The sequence below is a fragment of the Camelus dromedarius genome, chromosome 4 (assembly GCF_036321535.1).
Source record: "Camelus dromedarius isolate mCamDro1 chromosome 4, mCamDro1.pat, whole genome shotgun sequence".
Classification (NCBI taxonomy): domain Eukaryota; kingdom Metazoa; phylum Chordata; class Mammalia; order Artiodactyla; family Camelidae; genus Camelus; species Camelus dromedarius.
In genome coordinates, this window is record NC_087439.1 from 34,605,522 (window position 1) to 34,625,595 (window position 20,074).

The 20,074-nt window shown below is 36.6% G+C and overlaps 1 protein-coding gene across 7 annotated transcripts in view; it reads left to right on the forward strand.

Moving 5' to 3' along the window:
- Positions 1-20,074, forward strand: part of GPD2 (glycerol-3-phosphate dehydrogenase 2) — a 193,343-nt gene that overhangs the window by 106,787 nt on the left and 66,482 nt on the right. For all 7 annotated transcript variants that reach the window (XM_064484791.1, XM_031451426.2, XM_031451427.2 and 4 more), the window contains exons 3-6: positions 2,579-2,750; positions 16,370-16,494; positions 17,780-17,877; positions 18,871-19,034. In XM_064484791.1, the coding sequence (XP_064340861.1) occupies positions 2,579-2,750; positions 16,370-16,494; positions 17,780-17,877; positions 18,871-19,034 (559 nt within the window). The remainder of the gene's footprint in view (positions 1-2,578; positions 2,751-16,369; positions 16,495-17,779; positions 17,878-18,870; positions 19,035-20,074) is intronic.

Here is a 20,074-nt window from a genome sequence, read left to right on the forward strand (position 1 = left end):
GAGGTGTAGAGACAGAGACATCACAGGGGTTTAATCCTGTGCTGCAAATGAAGAAACCAAGGCCCAGAGAGATGATGAATCAAAAGTCACATTACTGGTAAACGCAAGTGCTGAGACCTAAGCCAGGACCCTCCAATTCTAATCCAGCTTCCTTCAGTGTACTCTGTGGCTCCTAGATTTATTTTTATAGAAATCCAATTGACCTGATAATAATTAAATACAATTGTAAGGAGCAATTTGGCCTATTTTATTTAAGTCAATACAAATTCACTTATCAGAACAACCTCTGGGCCAGGGCTAAGATCCCCTTTTCTGGAACAGTCTTGGCCTTGTGGTTCAGAGCTTTGTTGGTGGCCCCTGCAGAGAGTGGGAAGAACGCTGCCCTAACGGGTTGTGCTGATGCTGTGATTCAGAGAAAAGGAAACAGAGGTCACAGGTCATGGATAACTACTAAAGCAGTGGTGGCCAGTGCTGTTCAATAGGCTGAACATACCTAGTATTAGCATTTTGGAGAAAAAATAAATACTTAGGCCATTTTCAAGGCTTTTAGCTCTGACTTCTGGCAAGTACTTTTTTTTTTTTTAAGACTAGCATCATTTTTAACTTAGGATGATAAGTTAGATTCTCATAAAAGAACTAGAAATAGGGAAGGTCATTTTCCTTTAGGGAGACTAGGGCTAGCTGTAAGTGTATTATTGTTAAAGCTTTCACAAATTGAAAATAGTGGATATTAAATATGTAAAATCTATCATTTTATGTTAAAACACTTAATAAGGAAGCCTCTGACTAAAATCTTTACATAATATTATTCCCATTGGCCATCGTTGATTATTAAACTGAATAATAACTTCTGTTGAACATTCTTTTTGTCTTTTGTTATTGAAGTACAGTTGATTTACGATGTTGTATTAATTTCAGGTGTATAGCAAAGTGATTCAGTTATACATATAAATGTATATATGGATTCTTTTTCAGATTCTTTTCCAGTATAGGTTATTACAAGATATTGAATATTGAATATAGTTTCCTGTGCTATACAGTAGGTCCTCATTTATCTATTTTATATATAGTAGTGTATATGTATTAATCCCAAACTCCTAATTTATCCCTCACCACCAACCCTTTCCCTTTTGGTAATTATAATTTTTTTTCTATGTCTGTGAGTCTGTTCCGGTTTGTAAATAAGTTCATTTGTATCATTTTTTTTTCAGATTCCACATATAAGTGATATCATATGATATTTGTCTTTCTCTAATTTAGTTCACATAATGTAATAATGTCTAGTTCTATCTATGTTGCCGCAAATGGCATTATTTCATTCTTTTTTATGGCTGAGTAATATTCCATTGTATATATGTGGTATATGCACACACGCACATACCCACACACAGAGATCAATATTTAGGTTACTTCCATATTTCAATATTGTAAATACTGCTGCTGTGAACACTGAGGTGCATGTCTTTTTGAATTAGAGTTTTTTTCTGGATATATGCCCAGGAGTGGGATTGCTGGATCATATGGTATGTCTACTTTTAGATTTTTAAGAAACCTCTATTGTGTTCTCCATAGTGGCTACACCAATTTACATTCCCACCAACAATGTGGGAGGGTTCCTTTTTCTCCACAGCCTCTTCAGCATTTATTTGTAGACTTTTTAATGATAGCCATTTTGACCAGTGTGAAGTGATACCTCATTGTAGTTTTGATTTACATTTCCCTAATAAGTGTTTTTGAGCATTTTTTCTTGGGCCTGTTGACCATCTGTATGTCTTCTTTGGAGAAATGTCTATTTAGGTTTTCTGCCCATTTTTTGATTGGGTTATTTGGGGTTTTTTGACACTAAGCTGTATGAGCTGTTTGTATATTTGGAAATTAATCCCTCGTCGGGTGCATTGTTTGCAGATATTTTCTCCCATTCTGTAAGTTGTCTCTGTTTTGTTTATGGTTTCTTCTGCTGTGCAAAAGCTTTTAAGTTTAGTTAGGTTTCATTTGCTTATTTCTTCTTTTATTTCCATTACTGTAGGAGATGGATCAAAAATGTTGTACTGATTAACCTTATAGATCCCCAAACTCTAGAATATACTTTTGTCAGGGGAATTAAGAAATGAAAACATATACTTTTAAGAAATTGCAGAAAGGCGTAGAGTGCTTTTTCCTCCTCCTTTCCACACTTCTAGTTGTTATCTGAATAAATGACTGCTACTAAAACATTTCCTTATGTTCTCCTATAAATTGTCTTAAACAAGATATTTGGGAATTGCTGTACAGTGTGGGAAGCAATTGAACTTGGCTGTATGTGAAACCAGAACAAGCAGTTGAGATATTGAATCTGAAACCAGGTGTTCCATGGATAAATAGTTATGATTCATGAAAAAAAAAAAAACCCCACAAAATTTTAAGGACCTTTTTTTTTTCCTTCAAGGCACTTGATTCTATAACTCCAAGTGGACTATGGACTATGGTCTAGCTTTGGTATTCCTTATCTCTGTTACAAATCTCTTCTTTAGGTATATTGTAAAACTGATTACATTGGTATGCCAGACAAACAACTGAAAATGGTCTCCTCTTACCTCAGGTGAACCTGGCCTTTGTTGAAGCAGCAGATTACGTGTCAGAACCTGTTAACAGGGAGCCTCCTTCCAGAGAAGCTCAGATACTGACTTTGAAAAACACATCTGAATTCGACATCCTTGTCATTGGAGGAGGAGCAACAGGAAGTGGCTGTGCCCTAGACGCGGTCACCAGAGGTTAGTCCTGGTGTGGTAGATGGAACACAGATAAAGGTTTCATCTGTCCTGCCTGATATAAACACACAATGTGCATTCTCTGCTGCTAAAGTCACATTTCTGTTGCATTTCTTAATTTTCCATCCTCTGGAGCACCTTCTTATTTTAAAAATATAGGTACTTGTGGAATTTTAAAATTAAATATAACTTGGTTTTCACACTGAAATGAGTTTATTTAAAAGGACAATTTATATTCCTTGAATTCATTGATTTGGTGTTCTGGTTAATTTTTTTCTAATACATAGTAAAGTGCATTTATATGAAATAAAAATGTTTATGTATCATTTAAAATCACATTTATGTCAGTGAAGGGTAGAAAGATTTATTAAAATGAATTAATCTCTTAAAATAATTCTTTTTGTTTCTGTATCTCTTAAAATCATCTCTTCCAATGAAGTATGGAATACAGTTTGGGAGACTCCAGTTTATGTGACTACATACTGGAAAAGACTAATCTATAGTTGTGTCACTCTATTAGAAAGCTTTAGGGAAAACATGCTGACAAGTTCTTTCGAAATGGAAACAGGACATATAAAGAAAAATATTTTAGTATGGAACACCAGTGCTCTTACATTTACATATGCTATCTTTATTGATTTGTTTCTTTTGCCTGTGGTTATTAGTGTGGAGTTTGGAATCAAAATCTGGGTACATATCCTGGCTCAGCTGCTTTATCAGATGTATACATGTACCTGTATACACACACACACACACACACACACACACACACTCGAGCAGATTACTTAATTTCTCTAAGGTTCCTCATCTTTATTTTTTTCCTCTTTTTAAAAATTTTTTTAATTTTTGATTTTTGGAGGGGAGGTAATTAGGTTTATTTATTAATTTCTTTTTTTTAATGGAGGTACTGGGGATTGAACCCAGGACCTCTTGCATGCTAAGCATGTGCTCTACCACTGAGCTATGCCCTCCCTTCTTCCTCATGTTTCAAATAAGGGAAAAATACTTTCTGTTAATGACTGTTGTGAGGATTAAATGTGTGGTCATGAAGAGGATTCAAAACAGTGCTTGTCACATGAAGTAGAAACTCAGTAAATTATAGATAATATTATAGCTGCCATTATTAACATAAAGGCAAAAGACTTTTAGAACCAATTTTCCTAGAGAAATTATCCTTTGTGGTTCTTAGATATGTCGAGGTGAGCTGGGTACTGCTGCAAGGAATTTTGACTCTGGATTATTTTAGTTACTATGTAAGGTTCAATATTCATTGCAGTTTCATACTCAATGGTAATAATTTATCACATGGAATAATTTTTCTCAGATTAAGTTACTACTACACCTGCCCTAGACTTAGTTACCTTACACACCTGGTAAAACTTAGTCTACAGAAATGAAATAAATTTTGTGAGATTAGGCACACACAATAAAAAAGCACCCTAGATTTACTATGATTGCATAGGACCCCCACTTAAATTTTGATCTGTGTAGACTTCATAGCCTTGGTCTTTTTTGTCACTTCCAAAGATGGTAAATTCACAGTATAAGTACTGGAATCTATTCTGTTGCCTAGTAAACTTGTAGAGAATTTTTATGTACTTCTCTCTCCTTCCATGGTTTATAATTTGAGCTGGATTATCTTGGACATACTATAGCAGGTGGAGAGAATAGATGACGTTCCCTCAAGGTATTTGAATTCCACTTTCTCACCTAGAGGCCTGGGAAAGAGATGGAAAAAGAGGATATAGTCCAATTCTAATGGGAGGTCTTGTTTGGGACGGCCTCAGTTGTCCTGGGACTACCCCAAGGGTTAGAATTTACCAGATGACAGTTTTCTGTGTCCAAGATCATTTCTCCAGTAGGATTCAGAAAAACATATTTCTTGGTGTCTCCAGTTATGTTCATGCTACGTACTGAAGTATATAGCAATTCTTTTTATTTCATTTCAACAAATATCCTCTGAGTGCCTGTTTTATGCATGGCAGTATTCAAGGCACTACGTGAGGTACAAGGATGGTTGATCCAGGCAGCACCCTTAGGTGCTCCCAGTGCTGCAGTGCTTGCTTGTTTGGACTGAGTTACCTTACAGGGAATATGTGCCTTTCAGAAGGTTTGGGGGCATTGTCGCCTCTACGTAGAATGGTCTGGAGAAAGCAAGCTGCTGTTCAGCATAGGTGAATTTTAAGAGGCAAACACTGCTTGTTGAAAGTGTGCCAATCTGAGGGAACATGCAGGAGGAACAGCGTGAAGGCAGTGTGTGTGAGAAACAGCCCGTGGTTCAGGCTGTGCAGGGAAGACGAGAGCAGAGCGGAAAGGCAGGCCTGGGCCTGGAATGCCAGGGGAAGGCCTTTGGACTTCCCTGAAGAGACCACTTTGGGACACCCAAGAGTGTTAGTGATGAGGAAGGGTTAGGCAGTAGGGAAGAGGCAGGCATGGGTATGAACTTTTAAGAGATCTAGAGACAAATAAAGGAGAAAGGACGGAAGGACGGAACTTGCTAGTGTAGTAGGAGTGAGGAAGGGAGGCAATGTGTGCAAGAATGGTTTTTTTCTTTCTTTTTAAAGATAGGAGCAATCTGAATATCTGTAGACTCAGAGGAGAACTTTAATATGTAAATAGTAAAGGCCGCATGTGGAACAAGATCTTGGGAAAATACAAGGCATAGGCTATCAAAGGTGTATCTTAGCTTCGGCAGGATAGTAAGAGAAGTTTCTCAGAGACAGAAACAAAATGTAAAGATTCTAAGATACAAGTTTATGTGACTGTGAAGAACCAGGTTTTTTTAACTGAAGTATACTTGATTTATAATGTGTTAGTTTCTGGTGTACAGCAAAGTGATTCAGTTATATGTATGTGTATATTATATAGTCTATACACATATGTATTCTTTTTCAGATCTTTTCCGTTATAGTTTATTACAAGATATTGAATATGGTTCCTGTGATATACAGTAGGACTTTGTTGTTGTTTACCTATTTTATATATATAGTAGTTTATATATGCTAATCTCAAACTCATAATTTATCCTTCCTCCACCCTTGCCCCTTTGGGGACTGTTAGTTTATTTTCTATGAAAAGCTATTCTTAAACACTCAAAAATGAAGTGAGATGTCTTCCTTATGAATAAGAGTAGGGGACTTGGATGTAGAAAAAGTTTAGAGAATGTGATAGGAGTAGGGGCTACTTTGCTCTGGTTAAAAAAGGATACGTGTGTGCGCGCGTGTGTGCGCGCGCGCTTGCGCGCAGTGTTGCTTAGAGTTGGGACAGAGGAAATACACAATAGGGTAGAATCCCAAATTGAGAACTGACTGGGTGTCAATGATTGAAGGAGAAAATGAGAAATGATTCTGTGAAGGCAAGAAATTGTTTCAGTGGAAACCTAGGACTGGTAGGGAGAGGGGAAGTAAGCAGAGTTGGAAACCCAGAGAGGTAGGGTGGGTTGCAGAACCCTGAGTACAACAGCAATAAGGCGACACTGATTAAGTGGCTTTTATTCCTTCTCCCCTTTCGGAATGTCTCACTGATGCTTGCTTTTGTGCATTTTCTAGATTTGTATCTTTTTAAAAACACAAGCAAGATCCCACTGCAGTCATTATTTTGCAGTGTGTTACTTTCAAATGACAGTATATTTAACCAATCTTTGCATGTATATGGTGTTTATTCTTTTCAATGGCTGAAAAATTCACCCCAAAGGTGTTCTTGTTAATTATTCTTTAGGTCGTTCCCAATTTTTGTTTTGTTTTGTTTTGTTTTGTTTTGTTTTGTTGTTTAAAACTATACTGTTTTTGAGTCAACAGCTGAGCCAGCTCTGAGAATAAATATAAAGACTAATATCTGTGTCCTTGCCCTTCAAGGAGCTTATAGTTTATTACTGTTTGCTGAACAAGCACATTTTTCCTCTGGGCAGTAAAGGATATTAATCAGGATGTTGGCAAATGACTGTGGGTGATGATAGTGATGATGGTAATTTTGAAAAGATAAGTGTTTCCAGAGCCAGAATGTTGACCAGATTTTTAATACTTACATTTAGTAACAGCTAAGAAAACAATGTACTTGTAATATCTCTTGGCATATTGATTGCTGTCTTTTAAAATAAGTGGCTGTATGTCTTATTTTATATATATGGAGCTATGATTTATAAAAAGGATAGATAAACCTTAGTTTGTATTTCTTTTATTATGCTGGTTGGTAGCCCTCTGGAGGTAGCATTTGTAATTAAAATGTATAGAGATGTTGAAGTTAACCCATATTTATCCTTTTACTACAATTTCTGATCATATCAGTAGCCTTCTGAAGTGTGAAATAATCGTGGGCATTTGGTTAATGAATTGTGCATTGTTGCTGTTCATTCATGGAATTTGCTCTTTTATTATATTTGATGCTTCACTTAACAACAAATTTTGCTTTCTCTGCATTTGATATGTTTTTACCAAATTATTCCTGATTGTATCCATTAATCTTTAGTCACATTTGACAAAAATAAATTACTGTGATCTTTTAAAGTTACCAGTAATAATTAGATTTTTCAGGACATCAAAGTTTTAGGGGAACCACTAGATGTTAAAGGGCTTGTATAAAAATGCACAAGCTTTTTGATAAAATACTATGCCCAAATTCAGTTTTGGTAATGGATAAACAAAGACTGTAAAAGGAAGAGAAAAAGTCATGAAGTTTTCATGATGAACATGTATTTGCATTCTTACTATCTGCATTTTCTTGAGAATCAATTTTCATTTGTTTCATTTGGGAATATTATTTTATAAACATAATATGCACAATTCTCCTCACGTTCTCCTGCAAGTCTCGAGGATCGATAGAAATTGCTTCTCTGTTTAACACCTCTGTGGCCAGTCCCTGGGCAGAAGCACAGCCTTGAAATGCAGTGATAGGCACTTTGCCCCCAAAGAGAGCTGGAGTGAAGAGAATCTGACAGATACAGTCACTCCCTGGGGCGGTTTCAGGATGGTTTTTTTTCAGTTCTTTTTGTTCTTTTATGTGACTTTACCTGTATCTATCAGGGATCACCTTGTACATTTTTGGTTTAAAACCTGATTTACAAACTTAACCTTTATGGCTTCAATTCAAATTCCAGAGAAGGCTGCCTCTTGCTGGAAGAAAACATTCATTGTAGTTCTCTTGTTTAAAAATGTGTATATACTTTTAGTTTATGAATGGTGCCTGCCTAGTAATTCCTGAATTCTCACTGCAGTTCCTTTAAGTCTAAGGCAGTAAGTATAGCATAGCGAGTAAGGATGGGCTATGAAATTAGAACGAAGTGGGATCAAATCAGCTTCATCACTTTCTAGCTCCATGACCTTCGACAAGTGTCTTAACCTTACAGAGAGCTTCAAGTTTCTCAGACATAAATGGAGGATAACAATGACACTCTTCTACATAAGTAAAGGTTTGTGAAGGAGAGGAGGTGTGTGCATTGCAGAAAAGCAAGAGTTATGGAAGATAGTGTGTTCTGGGAATTACAGCTCTCCATCCCTCACCCCCTTCCACTGCCACCCCGTTCCTGTCATGTATGTAGAGAAAATCCTATTCCAGGACAGAAGTGCAGCAGATGAAAGTGTACTATTTGCTGGACACTGCTAATTAGACTAGGTTGCAAATTGCTACTAAAATTAATCTGGAAAGTTAATGTAATTTAGTGATTACATTATAGTGATTGTCTTTGACAGGAGCAGGGTGGGGAGGATTTGAGAAACTGCCAAAGTTATCTGGAAAAATAATCCTTTGAAAGTTACTAGGCTAATTTTGAAAAAAATGGTGATAAACGAGATGGAGCTCTGTCAGATATTGACATATATTCTAAACCTACTTTAATTAAAATAGTTTGCTAAAGGAGTAGAGAGATCAGTGGAACAAAAATAAGACTCTAGAAATAGATCTAAATACATAAAATTTAAAATATGATAAAGGCAGCATTTCATATCTGTCATCATTGGTTGTTTAATAAGTGATGGAGTATTCACTTTCTGAAATTTTACATATATATATTCTGTTTATTATACTCCATGTGGATTGAGGATTTAACAATAAAGCACCACAAACCTATTATAAGAAAGTATATGTAAATTTTAAAAAATTGGAATCGGAAAGATGTTTTTAAACATGACACCAATAAAGCCATTTTCCTTCTGAAAAATCCTGTTTAATTTCATAAAAATTAAAAATTATCTATGGCAGAAATATAATAAACACATTTGAGATTGGAAAAATAACATATCAGGTAGGGTCTGTTTCATATTGTTTTCAACTTTTCTATAGCCTTTTGTTTTACTATGTCTATGATTAAACACATAAAACTGGATTCTTTTATTTTTACTCTTTTTCCTTTAAAGCATTTAATGAACTTCTTCCTTGCTTTTTTGTAATTTTTTTTTTTACTCTTAATAGGCAGAATCTGTCTTTCAATAAGTAAGTTTGGTCCATCTCCATTTATTTTGATGCCATGTGCTTTTATTTTGTACTTTTTACTTTATGTCTTTTTTTTTTTTAACTTTGCTTCATTTCCTTCCTTCCTTTCCTCCGTATTAAGTCAGTTTTTCATCACTCTCTGTTTCTGTACCTTAAACTCTATAGATATAATTGCTGCCACCTTCAAGTCCCATCAGAGACTTTTCTTAGAACCGAACTGAGGCTCCTGCCAGGTGTTGATCTTGGGCATCCTCTCAAGCCAGCTGATGGTGCCCTCGCCCAGGTGTTGCTCTCCAGGCTGTGTCCATCTTCCTGTCTCCTGGGCATCTCCCAGTAAATAGTCCGCAGCCCAGACCACAGTCAGCAGAAGCTCTTCAGCCGGCACTCCAGCACTAGTGAGCCTTCCTCACCTCTCCCTACAAGGGAGACCTGTATTCCTCTTGCCCTTCAGGAACTGAACTCTTTGTTGTCTTTGCCTGTTTCTAGACCCACGTTCCACCAAGACAGAGGCTTTTGGCCTAACTACTCTGCTGGGAGTTTCTGCTACATTTCTGGTCCATGAAGTGTTTATTCTGGAGTCAACCATGCCTTAAAATGTGTGTGTGTGTGCATGTGCATGTGTGTGTGTGTGTAATATATATGTATGTTAAATATATAAATATTTTCTGTGTTTGGAGAAGCACAGGCATTCAAAGCTGAACTTACAATGCCATATTGGTCAAAATTTTACTTATAGCAGTATTTATAGTAGCAAAAAGTATAGTCTGGTTTAATAAATTGGGTTCATTCAGTAATCAAAAAAGAGGTTTATAAGTATTTACAGGGAAAATGGCTAAAGTGTATTGTAAATTGAAAAACAAGTTGTGAAGAAGAAATTTGCTAATTGTATTTGTGTCTGAAGCAAAAAAGTACACAGGTTCATAAGCATAGAAAGCTTCTGGTAGAATGTATGGGACATTTTTAATAGTTAAAATTGGTTATGTCTGGGTTTTGTAACTAGGAGGCCAGAAGTGTATTATTCTCTGTTTTCACCCTTTTATATTGTTTGGATAGTCCTTTTCTCTTTGAACATTGGCTGTTTTTATAATAAAACAGTAAAAAGAGAAAGCAACACTTTTATTCCCCTGAAATGGTATTAGTATAAATAATGTTATGACTTTATTCATTTTTGTTCCCACATAGTCATGTGTGAACTTAAGGAACACAATGTATGTTAATAATATGTTCTAAATTAACATAGTATCTCCGTTACTAGTTTATGTTTCTAATATAAAAGTAGAAATAGGTATTAAATAACCAATCCAATATTATACAGTTCTATAAAGTATTAACATTCACTGTTAGAAAATACTAGGCTTAAATCATAGGCGTCCTGATCAGGAGGATTCACAAGCCAGGATTGCTTTACAGCTTTACAGGAGTGTTATTTTTTAGAGAAATTGATCCTTTGTACAAAATACTCAGCCTTTGGGTTAGTCCCTTTTCTTATTAATGGTAGTGGCTCTCTGAAATCCAAAAGTAAGTGCCCAAAGCTTTTCTAAAGAAAGATAAACTCCCTTTTCCTTAAACTACATCATTTTTCCTTCATGGGGCATGTGGCTTTAATAACTATGCTTATGGTACTAATGTACAGAGGGTCTAAACTTTTTGATTTGTGTTATTACCTTGGTGCCTCTGACAGATAATTCATAGCTATTACTCTGTCCTTTCTATTTAAAAATAGTTAATGTCACAGCTAAAAATTTATTCTAATGAAATAAATATGCAGAGAGTTTAAATGAAAATATAATCTTGCAATACTGTGATCGTGAAGGTAGGAAACAACTCAAATGCTCAAAAATAGGGAATTGAATAAATAAATCATTGTAAATATTTAATGTATTACTAGTCACACATTAAAAATGAAATTATAGAAAATATGTATTGACATGGAGACATGTTTGCAATAAACAATGTTAAATGAAAAAAATTAGTGGGATATATCATGTGATCCTCTTTTGGTAAAAATGTGCATATGTGATTATATACATGCACAGAAAATGTGAACATTTAAACACCCAAATGTCAACTGTGGTTATCTCTGAGTGGTGTGATTACAGGAGAGTTTTATTTTATTCTCTTTACTTCTCTGCATTTATTATATTGAGCATGTTTGCATGCATAATAAGATAATCAGTAAAAGGTATTAAAATACACTTCTGTTCTACTTCATGTTGTGAAAGTTAAATGTCGTACCATTCCTCCCCTTAGATGGTAGTTCTCCCTCTATATTTATCCAACTGTCTTGATCCATGAGTTGGTTTAGTTGGATGTGCCTGCTGGCTAGACATTCTTACTCAGGGCAGAAAAGGCAAATCTGTGAAGAGCTGTGTTTAGTTCACACCGTGCCCCCCCCCCCACCCAGAAGATACAGTTTTAACTTGCTAAGAGATGGGCTGAAGATGACTGTAAGGTAGATTTCAAGTTGACTTTCTTCTTCTGCTCTAACTAATCTTGTTATTCTACCTAGGAATTTCAGCGTTGCCTCACTCCAAATATTAATGCTTTACCACTGCCGTGAAATTCCTGAGGATGCCTACTAAAAGCAATCAATTATAAAAGCAAAACAATCAAATAATCATACCACTCCTAAATGATCTAGTTCATCTCAGCAGTGATAGAATGTATTGTTTTCCATAAAAAGTGACTTCTGAAAAGAAAAGAAACAATCTATTCCTCATAAAGTCTTGAACAAGTTTAGTGAATTATTTTAAATGTAGGCCAGCCCTTCACTGCTGGGTGTGTGGGGAAGTCATTCTTTCTACTGTGAGGAAAGAGCTTCCCCAGTTCCTCAAACGCACAGCCAGGCACAGTTGCTTGAAGCATTATTATTTTTTTAGGTGCCTCATAATTTTTATTATTATTATTTATTTTATTTATTATTTATTACTTTGTTATTTTTTTTACATTGAAGTAAAATTGATTTACAATATTGTTATTTTCAGGTGCACAGCAAAGTGATTTGGTTATATGTATATATGTATATTCTTTTTTGATTTTTTCCATTATAGTTTATTACAAGATATTGAATATAGATCCCTGTGCTATGCAGTAAATCCTTATTGTTTATCTATTTTATATATAGTAGTGTGCATCTGTTAATCCCATACTCCCAGTTAGTCCTCTTCCCTTCCCCTTTGGTAACTGTAAGTTTGTTGTCTATGTGTGAGTCTTTCTGCTTTATAAATAAGTTCATTTGTACTATTTTTTTAGTTTCCGCATATAAGTGATATCATGTAATATTTGTCTTCCTCTATGTGACTTACTTCACTAGGTGTGATAATGTCTAGGTCCATCTATGTTGCTGCAAATGGCATTGCTTCATTCTTTTTTGTGGCTGAGCTGGGTACATTATTTTTGATCACTTTCAAACTTATTTTACCCATGATGCAAAATGTTAGCATTGAGTGTCACTTAAAAATGTTGTTTATTCTCTCTGAGGAAATAAAATAGCACTCTCTCTTCACTTCCTTGGTTTATACTTAACAAAAAAAAATCTTAATTTCAGATTAGAGGGGAAAAAATTTGGACTTTTGAGAGGTGAAGCAGAAAAGAATACATTGGGTAACAGAACTGTGCAAGAGCACTATAAGGCTTTAAAAAATGTCATTGTCTTTGCTGTAGTTTATCAGTTAAGGAAGGGGCAGTTTTGACTTCTAATAATGACTTGATTTTGCATTACTTTCCTTCTTCCTCATTCCATCATTCACATCCAACAAAAACGAGAAATCCAGAACATTTAGTATACGCACAGTTGAACATTTTAAAATGTTCTCTTTTTTAGAGTTTCTATTTTTCTGTGTGTGGTTCCGAAAACTTTTGGTGGTACTTTTAGGTTACATGGTACTTTAATGTATCAATTTAGCTATAACTTTAGAGACTAAAGTTTTATTTTATTTTATTTTATTTTATTTTATTTTATTTTATTTTATTTTTGGTCTGGAAGGAGCAGTATCATTTCTCTTCAGAAATTCTGGTGGGTTGCCTGACAATATGACACTAGAAATAATGGGATAAGAAAAAGACAGCCTGTTTCGACCGAAGAGCCCATTTTAACTTTTGTTGGTATTCAGTAGGGTTTCTCACATAAGTACATGTGAATAACTTTTTTAAATGTCCAATTCTTGCAAAAGCAGTTTTGAGGCTTTAAAGTGTTAGCTCTCACTTAAATATCCTGAAATATCCTCCTGAGATGGCTTGCTAGTTCCTAGAGTAGTTCCCTGCCTCACACTGTGTCAGTCTTTGGAAAGAAAAACAAAAATCCATCCTCATAATACAAGCCTGTAACATTCTCTCTTCTTGTCACTCTCCAGTACTGTCCTGTGCCTCGTGAGGCTGGGGTCTTCATCGCCCCCCTCATGCTGTGTGGCACTGGTCCTCTGGAGGGTCCCGTGCCTCCAGCCCCACCTCCACCCTCACAATCAGAGAAATCTTTCTAGAACATTAACCTGATTTCTCAGCTTTAAACATTTTGGTGGTTCCCTGATAGGCAGCATGGTAGTATCTCTCAAAACAATATCTGAGAACCTCTGGCAAAATATAAATTTGATTCCTTTTTGAAAATGATAAAAAATTAACAAGCACACCCCTGTTCCTCCAGATGGATACTTGTAACTGAGTACCGTCCTCAAGGCCTGGCTTATTGGTGTTGGTACCGAATCTCGTACTTTTTAATGAAGCATTTGCTTCTCAAACTGATCCATGACTTGCCTGGTTTTGGAGGCATTTTCCTTTCGAGGAGGTCCAGACATTACTTGTGAGAAACAGTGGCCCCCAGGACAGGGTCCAGATGCCCCAGTGTGGATGAAAGGCCCTTTGTGATCTGCTTTTTACCGTTCCTCCCACTGGATCTCCTTCACATAGTCTCTGTACTGTGCACTCCAGCCCCTGAGTGACAATCAGACCCCGCATAAGCTGGGCCATTTCTATCATTTGCCCTTTTCTTGCTTAAGCTGCTCTTTGCCTGTGGTAACTCCCTCCCTCCTCCTTTCCATCCATTTGAACACATCCTCCTCTGTAGACTCAGCCTTTCTCAAAGACTGCATCCCCACGTACAATTTAAAAAACTCCTAACCTAACCACAGAAGTGGCCTCGCATCATTGTTGCTGCATTCTGTTGGTTAGAAGCAAGGCAGTAGGTCCAGCCCCCACTCCAGTGTAGGGGATTACGTACTACGAAGTGGGATAATTGAGGACTGTCTAAGACATCTTCTCCCACCGCCTTTGAGTACCTTTGGTGAGTGGGAGCCACGGGCTGGATGGGAGGCTGCTTATCCTCGTCTCAGTCTTATGTCCCTGCCTCTCGTGGTGTGGGCATCTTAATGCCGTGACTGATTCCAAGATTGGAAGAGAGGTGTCTTTGAAATAATCTGGCTCTTAAATGCCATTTGAAAGTCAACTCCCTCATCTGATCTTCAACTGAGGAAAAAATGGCATATTTTAGTGCTGGAAGAAGAACTCTCTGTGCTGGACTTACTAAGAAAAGGTGGTAGAGCTCACCAAGACTGCATTCTTAAGAGACTGCAAATGTAATCTTGACTAAGCCATTTTGGGTTGATGTCTTGAATTTAATTTTTAACCCGCTTTAAGATAGGAGTCCTCTGCGTTTTCAAATGTAGCACCTATGAAACTTTGCTTCGCTCTGTTTACTGGCCTGTCTTTGGGCTGGGAGCTACTTGACACCTTGGTCCACACCTATTTCATTTCTAACATCAGCACTTTGCCTGGCACTAAGGCGCTCAAAAAATATGTACTAACGTGATACACTCTTCTGTGTTTTTAATATATCCCGCACTAAATTTACTGAGCATTGCTAGTTGAGAATTTTGCAGATCTTTTACCAGCATAAATGCTTCACAAGAGTGACCTGGGTCTATGATACTGATAATTTCTGTGTTATTTTGCTAGTTCATTAGAGCATTAACAGTTTTTGCCCTTGAATCAAAGTCTCTACTTTTCTCTCCACAGTTTCTAAATATTTTGTCCTTTTGAGTCAAGGGAATTGCCCTGATTTTATGATGACATTTGGGTACGATATTCAAAGTGTTAAAAGTTATAAAAACGACCCTTTGGTATTAAATGTAATAAATGGCTCTGAGTTGAATATATGCACAGGTTCTCTTATATGAGCTTTGTGAGCCCAAACTGCTCCAGTTACATATTCGCATTGTAATTGGATTCTATGTATGACATTCTCTCATTCCCCAAGAGTAGGCCAGGCCATGAAAATTCCTCCTGGCTTGGTGTTGATGTACGCTTTGGGTCTTTTGAAGTGTTGGATTTCATCTCTAACTCATAATGGATGGGACCCATAATGCTGTTGGTCCTACCCCACTCTGAGAAGGCAGGGGTGTCTCTGTAAGAAAACAAACAAAACAAAAGGTTTCTCATTCCCAAGAGAGTTATTGCACCCCTCAAAGAAAGGGGCAGTAGCAGGATGATTTCTAGAACAGACCTGCCTTTGTTCAGCCTCACCTTTACCAAAAATATTGTCTTTCTTTACTCACAGATAGTCTATACTGGGTTCATCTGTCCTGGCTTCTATTTTCTTTGTAATTCTACAATATTGTGCTTGCTTGTCCTTAGTTAGACTATAAACTCCCCAATATCAGAGGTTATTCTCTCCTTTCTTCTTCAATTTTGATGTCTTTAATCTCTCTTCCCATTGATACCCACTCTCACACCGCTCCAGAAAGAGGAGCCCCGGCACATGGGGGGCTATTCTAGGTTTACAGTTGATGCATTAGAGTTGACTGGACATGAGGGGCTGGCACGTCTGGACTCTTGTGATGAGGGGTGAATGTGAGCTCCAGAAGGCTTCATAGCAACACTGAGTTAACTCTACATGGATAAAATGGGGCTCCCCTTCGACCCTCTGAGTGCACCAGAGTATGTTACTGCCATGAAATTGCACTGTAATATCTTCTAGTTGTGATTCATTCACAGTTTAATATGCTTCTAGTTCTGGTTTGACTTTTCCCCCAGGAAGAGACTAAAATCTCTTCATTATAATATAGACAGTGTACTGCACTTTGAATACAAATTTATCCATGTTCAGAGTAATTTTTCTTCTGATTGTCTCTACCCTGGAGAAGTGCCTTTAATGAATTACATACAAATTGTGTAATTTAAGAAGTTAATTTGGTTTTCTGGTTACACAGGACTAAAAACAGCCCTTGTAGAAAGAGATGATTTCTCATCAGGGACCAGCAGCAGAAGCACTAAATTGATCCATGGTGGTGTGAGATATCTTCAGAAGGCTATCATGAAGTTGGATATTGAGCAGGTAATTGTGTATGCTGGTTGTTAAACAAAAAATGCGACTATGCTTTTTTCTACCCAATTAAATCAGTTTTTTTTTAATGGCTTTTAGCATTTCTTCCTACTGAAAATACCTGTTTATTGTATTCTGCTGGACTGTCTTTCAGGAGAGGTGTGCCGGGTTTTTCCTGTAGTTTTATGTTTATGGGGAGTCAGGGTCTTTTTCTACACAGGCATGTCAATGTAGCAGATTTACAAAATCGCTTTTGATTGTGTTACCTTTTAACAATTGTGATTGGTTTTGTTTTTGTTTTGGCCAATGGCCACTAAATTGCTATTTCCCAAGCAGTTTCAGCAGAGTTGTGTTGTAATACATGAGGAGTATTAAACTGATCCTCTTCACTGGATATGCAATCCTACTGCATATTGTCACTGACATATTCTTAAGGAAAAGATGATCTGAGTCATGCTTTTTTTTTTATGTCACACTTTGTTGTGTCCAGTCTGCCACCATTTGAAAACTGCCAAGACAGTGTGGAAGATGACATTTCCCAGAGGGGTGAAAAAAAAAAAAAAAGAAAAATCAGCTGAACTCCTTATCTGCTTTTCGTACATGGAAAACACAGCAACGCTAACTTGACATTGTCAGTTTTGAATCTGTCCTCTCGTGTCTGTTTGGCATCATGATGGACGTAAAGAAAAGAGTATGGGGTTTGGAATCAGAAGACTTGTGATGTGTTTCAGCTTATATTTATTCAATTTCTATGAGCCTCAGTTTTCTCGTTTGTAAAATTAGCATGGTGATAGTAATGCCGAGTCTTCAGAGGAGGGGTGATGATATGGACTAAGAGTAAAGACAGCAGCTTTTTAATGATAATCTATAAAATGCTGTGCAACTCCTAAGTATCATCTCTCGGGCTAGTGGAGGCAAGAAGGAAACGTTTAACATGGATTTGAACAATCTGTTATCTCTTACATGAGAAAATATTATGGGGGACTGAGAAAAGGGACAATGCAGAGAATGCAAGATAAATTGTTACAATAATCTTGTAACTCAAGTCAGGAAAATATCTTACACCTGGGAACTCTGACAGCATGTTTTTCTCCTATGCAAATACAGTTAAGGTTTCTAAAAAATCTTTCAGGTTGACAGCATGATGTATTATTAGAAATTTGATTAGGAGGGAGCGATCCTCGCTCAGAGGTAGAGAGGTTTCTGTGTATCAATCAGTTGGCAGGGTGTCTATTTGCCATTTGAAAATATTATGATCTGTTACTGCCAAACTAATTTTCTCTGTTTTGCTTTTCAGTACAGGTTGGTAAAAGAAGCCCTTCATGAGCGTGCCAACCTACTAGAAATTGCTCCCCATTTATCAGCTCCGTTGCCTATAATGCTTCCAATTTACAAGTAAGCCTTTTGGTATCATCTATATACTAGCTTATCTGAGGTCGATAGAACAACACAGTGTTAATGGAAATAGTTCCTCAATGTGTATTTCTTAATGTAGTTTTAATTGGTCCTAATCTTTAATCCTTTTAAAATATTTTCCTTTGTTTTATTTAAAAGTGAGACGTTTCCTGAATTACTCTCTGCTGACCCACCTCTAAGGGTTAGATCTTAAAGGCAAAGGAGGCTATGTTCTGTATGTGTAATTAGTAGTTTCATACTTCAGTTTCTGGGAGTCCACAGACGAGCAACTCCATGTGCCCTGGGGAACAGAAGAAGGTCATTTGCAGACTGAAATGCAGAGTTGGAAAGAATCTCCTGCAAAATCGGAACCTGACACATAGCAACTCCAAACCCAAGCCATTTTGTGTCATTTTAAATTTCTGAGCTGACCAAAACTGAAATTTAGTTTGGAGGTGTCAGATTATAAATTATTAAACCCAATTTTCTGAATGTTGTTAGAGCTATCTGAGAAGCAGACTTTAGAGTGCAGGCAACAGGGAGAAGTGGATAATGTAACTGTTAGCTGCATGAGTGTTGTGGGGGCCTAGAAACAGATTTTGCCATTTTTATCTATATTTTGTCATAGATTACTTAGGACATCTTAAGCCAATGATTTTCTACCCTGGGTGTTCATTAGAGTCACCCCGGTCCTTGCCCTAGTCTAGTTAAATTGATCTCTAGCAACATGAGACCCAGGCACCTACATTTATTATTGACACTCCCCGGAAAATTCTAATATGCAGTCAGGAGACTCACTGCTTAGAGATGATTCATTTACGTAATAATCCATAATCCAGTAGGGCTGGTGTCAGAACATTCAGGCACTTCTCTTGTTCCTTTTGCAGGACACTATTAGATATACTTTCCTTTTCTTGATAAAACGTATCTTATAACTTAAAGAGACATTCTGTAATGTTACACTCTGTTTCTTTTCCTCTATTTATGCTGTAGGTGGTGGCAGTTACCTTACTACTGGGTAGGAATCAAGCTATATGACCTGGTTGCTGGAAGTAATTGCCTGAAAAGCAGTTACGTCCTCAGCAAATCAAGAGCCCTTGAGCATTTCCCAATGCTCCAGAAGGACAGACTGGTAGGAGCAATTGTCTACTATGATGGTATGTGTTTTTTTTTTTTTAAAAGATACTTTTCTCTCACTCATGACCCTTACAGTATATTCTTAATGAGATAGTTTTGCACTCTAATTAATGCTAATCTTACACAACACACAAACACATGCACACACACATTCACCATTTCCCTTAATACAAGCTGAAAAAATCCACACAGTGTTTTGCTTTCAGTATTGTCTGTTTTTGTACATTCCTTTTCTTCTTTGATTTCAAATTTGTGTCTCATGGTTGCTTTGGTCTGTTTTCCATTATTGTGATTTGGACCCCACCTTCACGCCATTTATTTTGGTATATGTTTGCCAGTGAGTACTTGCCTTATGAACATATTATAATGTTGAAAGCAGCTGAGGATCTGTTAGGTTTTCTAGATGAAACCTCTATTTTCAAGGGGTTATAAACCTAGAGAAAAATGCCCACTGGGCTGCAATTGACATGTTTGTATTTTGCACAGGACACAATTCTTGAACATATAATTTATGTGATGAAGTTGGATGAATGTTGCATCTGTTAAACCAAACTCTCAGTTTTTATTGCTTATTTTATTGTTGTTAGATGTTTTTCTAACAGTGACATTATCTAGTACCCATTTGTCACATGTTCAGTGTTCATTCTTTGTGTGTGTGAACAGTATAATTTTGTACACATTTATTTGAGGGAACTAACCACTTAATGTTTCTCCAGATGGACCGCAATACAATACACAGCGACATAGGAAACGCTGTTTGTCAACTTTTACTGTAGTTTTAAAGGGTGAATGGAATTGGAAAATAGTCCAAAGATGTCTATAAGGAAATATCTGGACACAGATAATTGTGTGTGTTCTAAAAGTCTTAGAAATTTTGTGACACAAAGGACAGCCTAGGCTCTACAGCTCAGTGAGGTTTTGTTTTTGTTTTTTTTAACCCCCATTATGTGATCTTTTATAATTAGTGTTAGATATCTAACTCTTAGCATGAAGAAATTTTATTTGTTTTTTGTTTTTCCAGGAGACGTTGGTATTTATACTTCATAATAAGGGATATCCT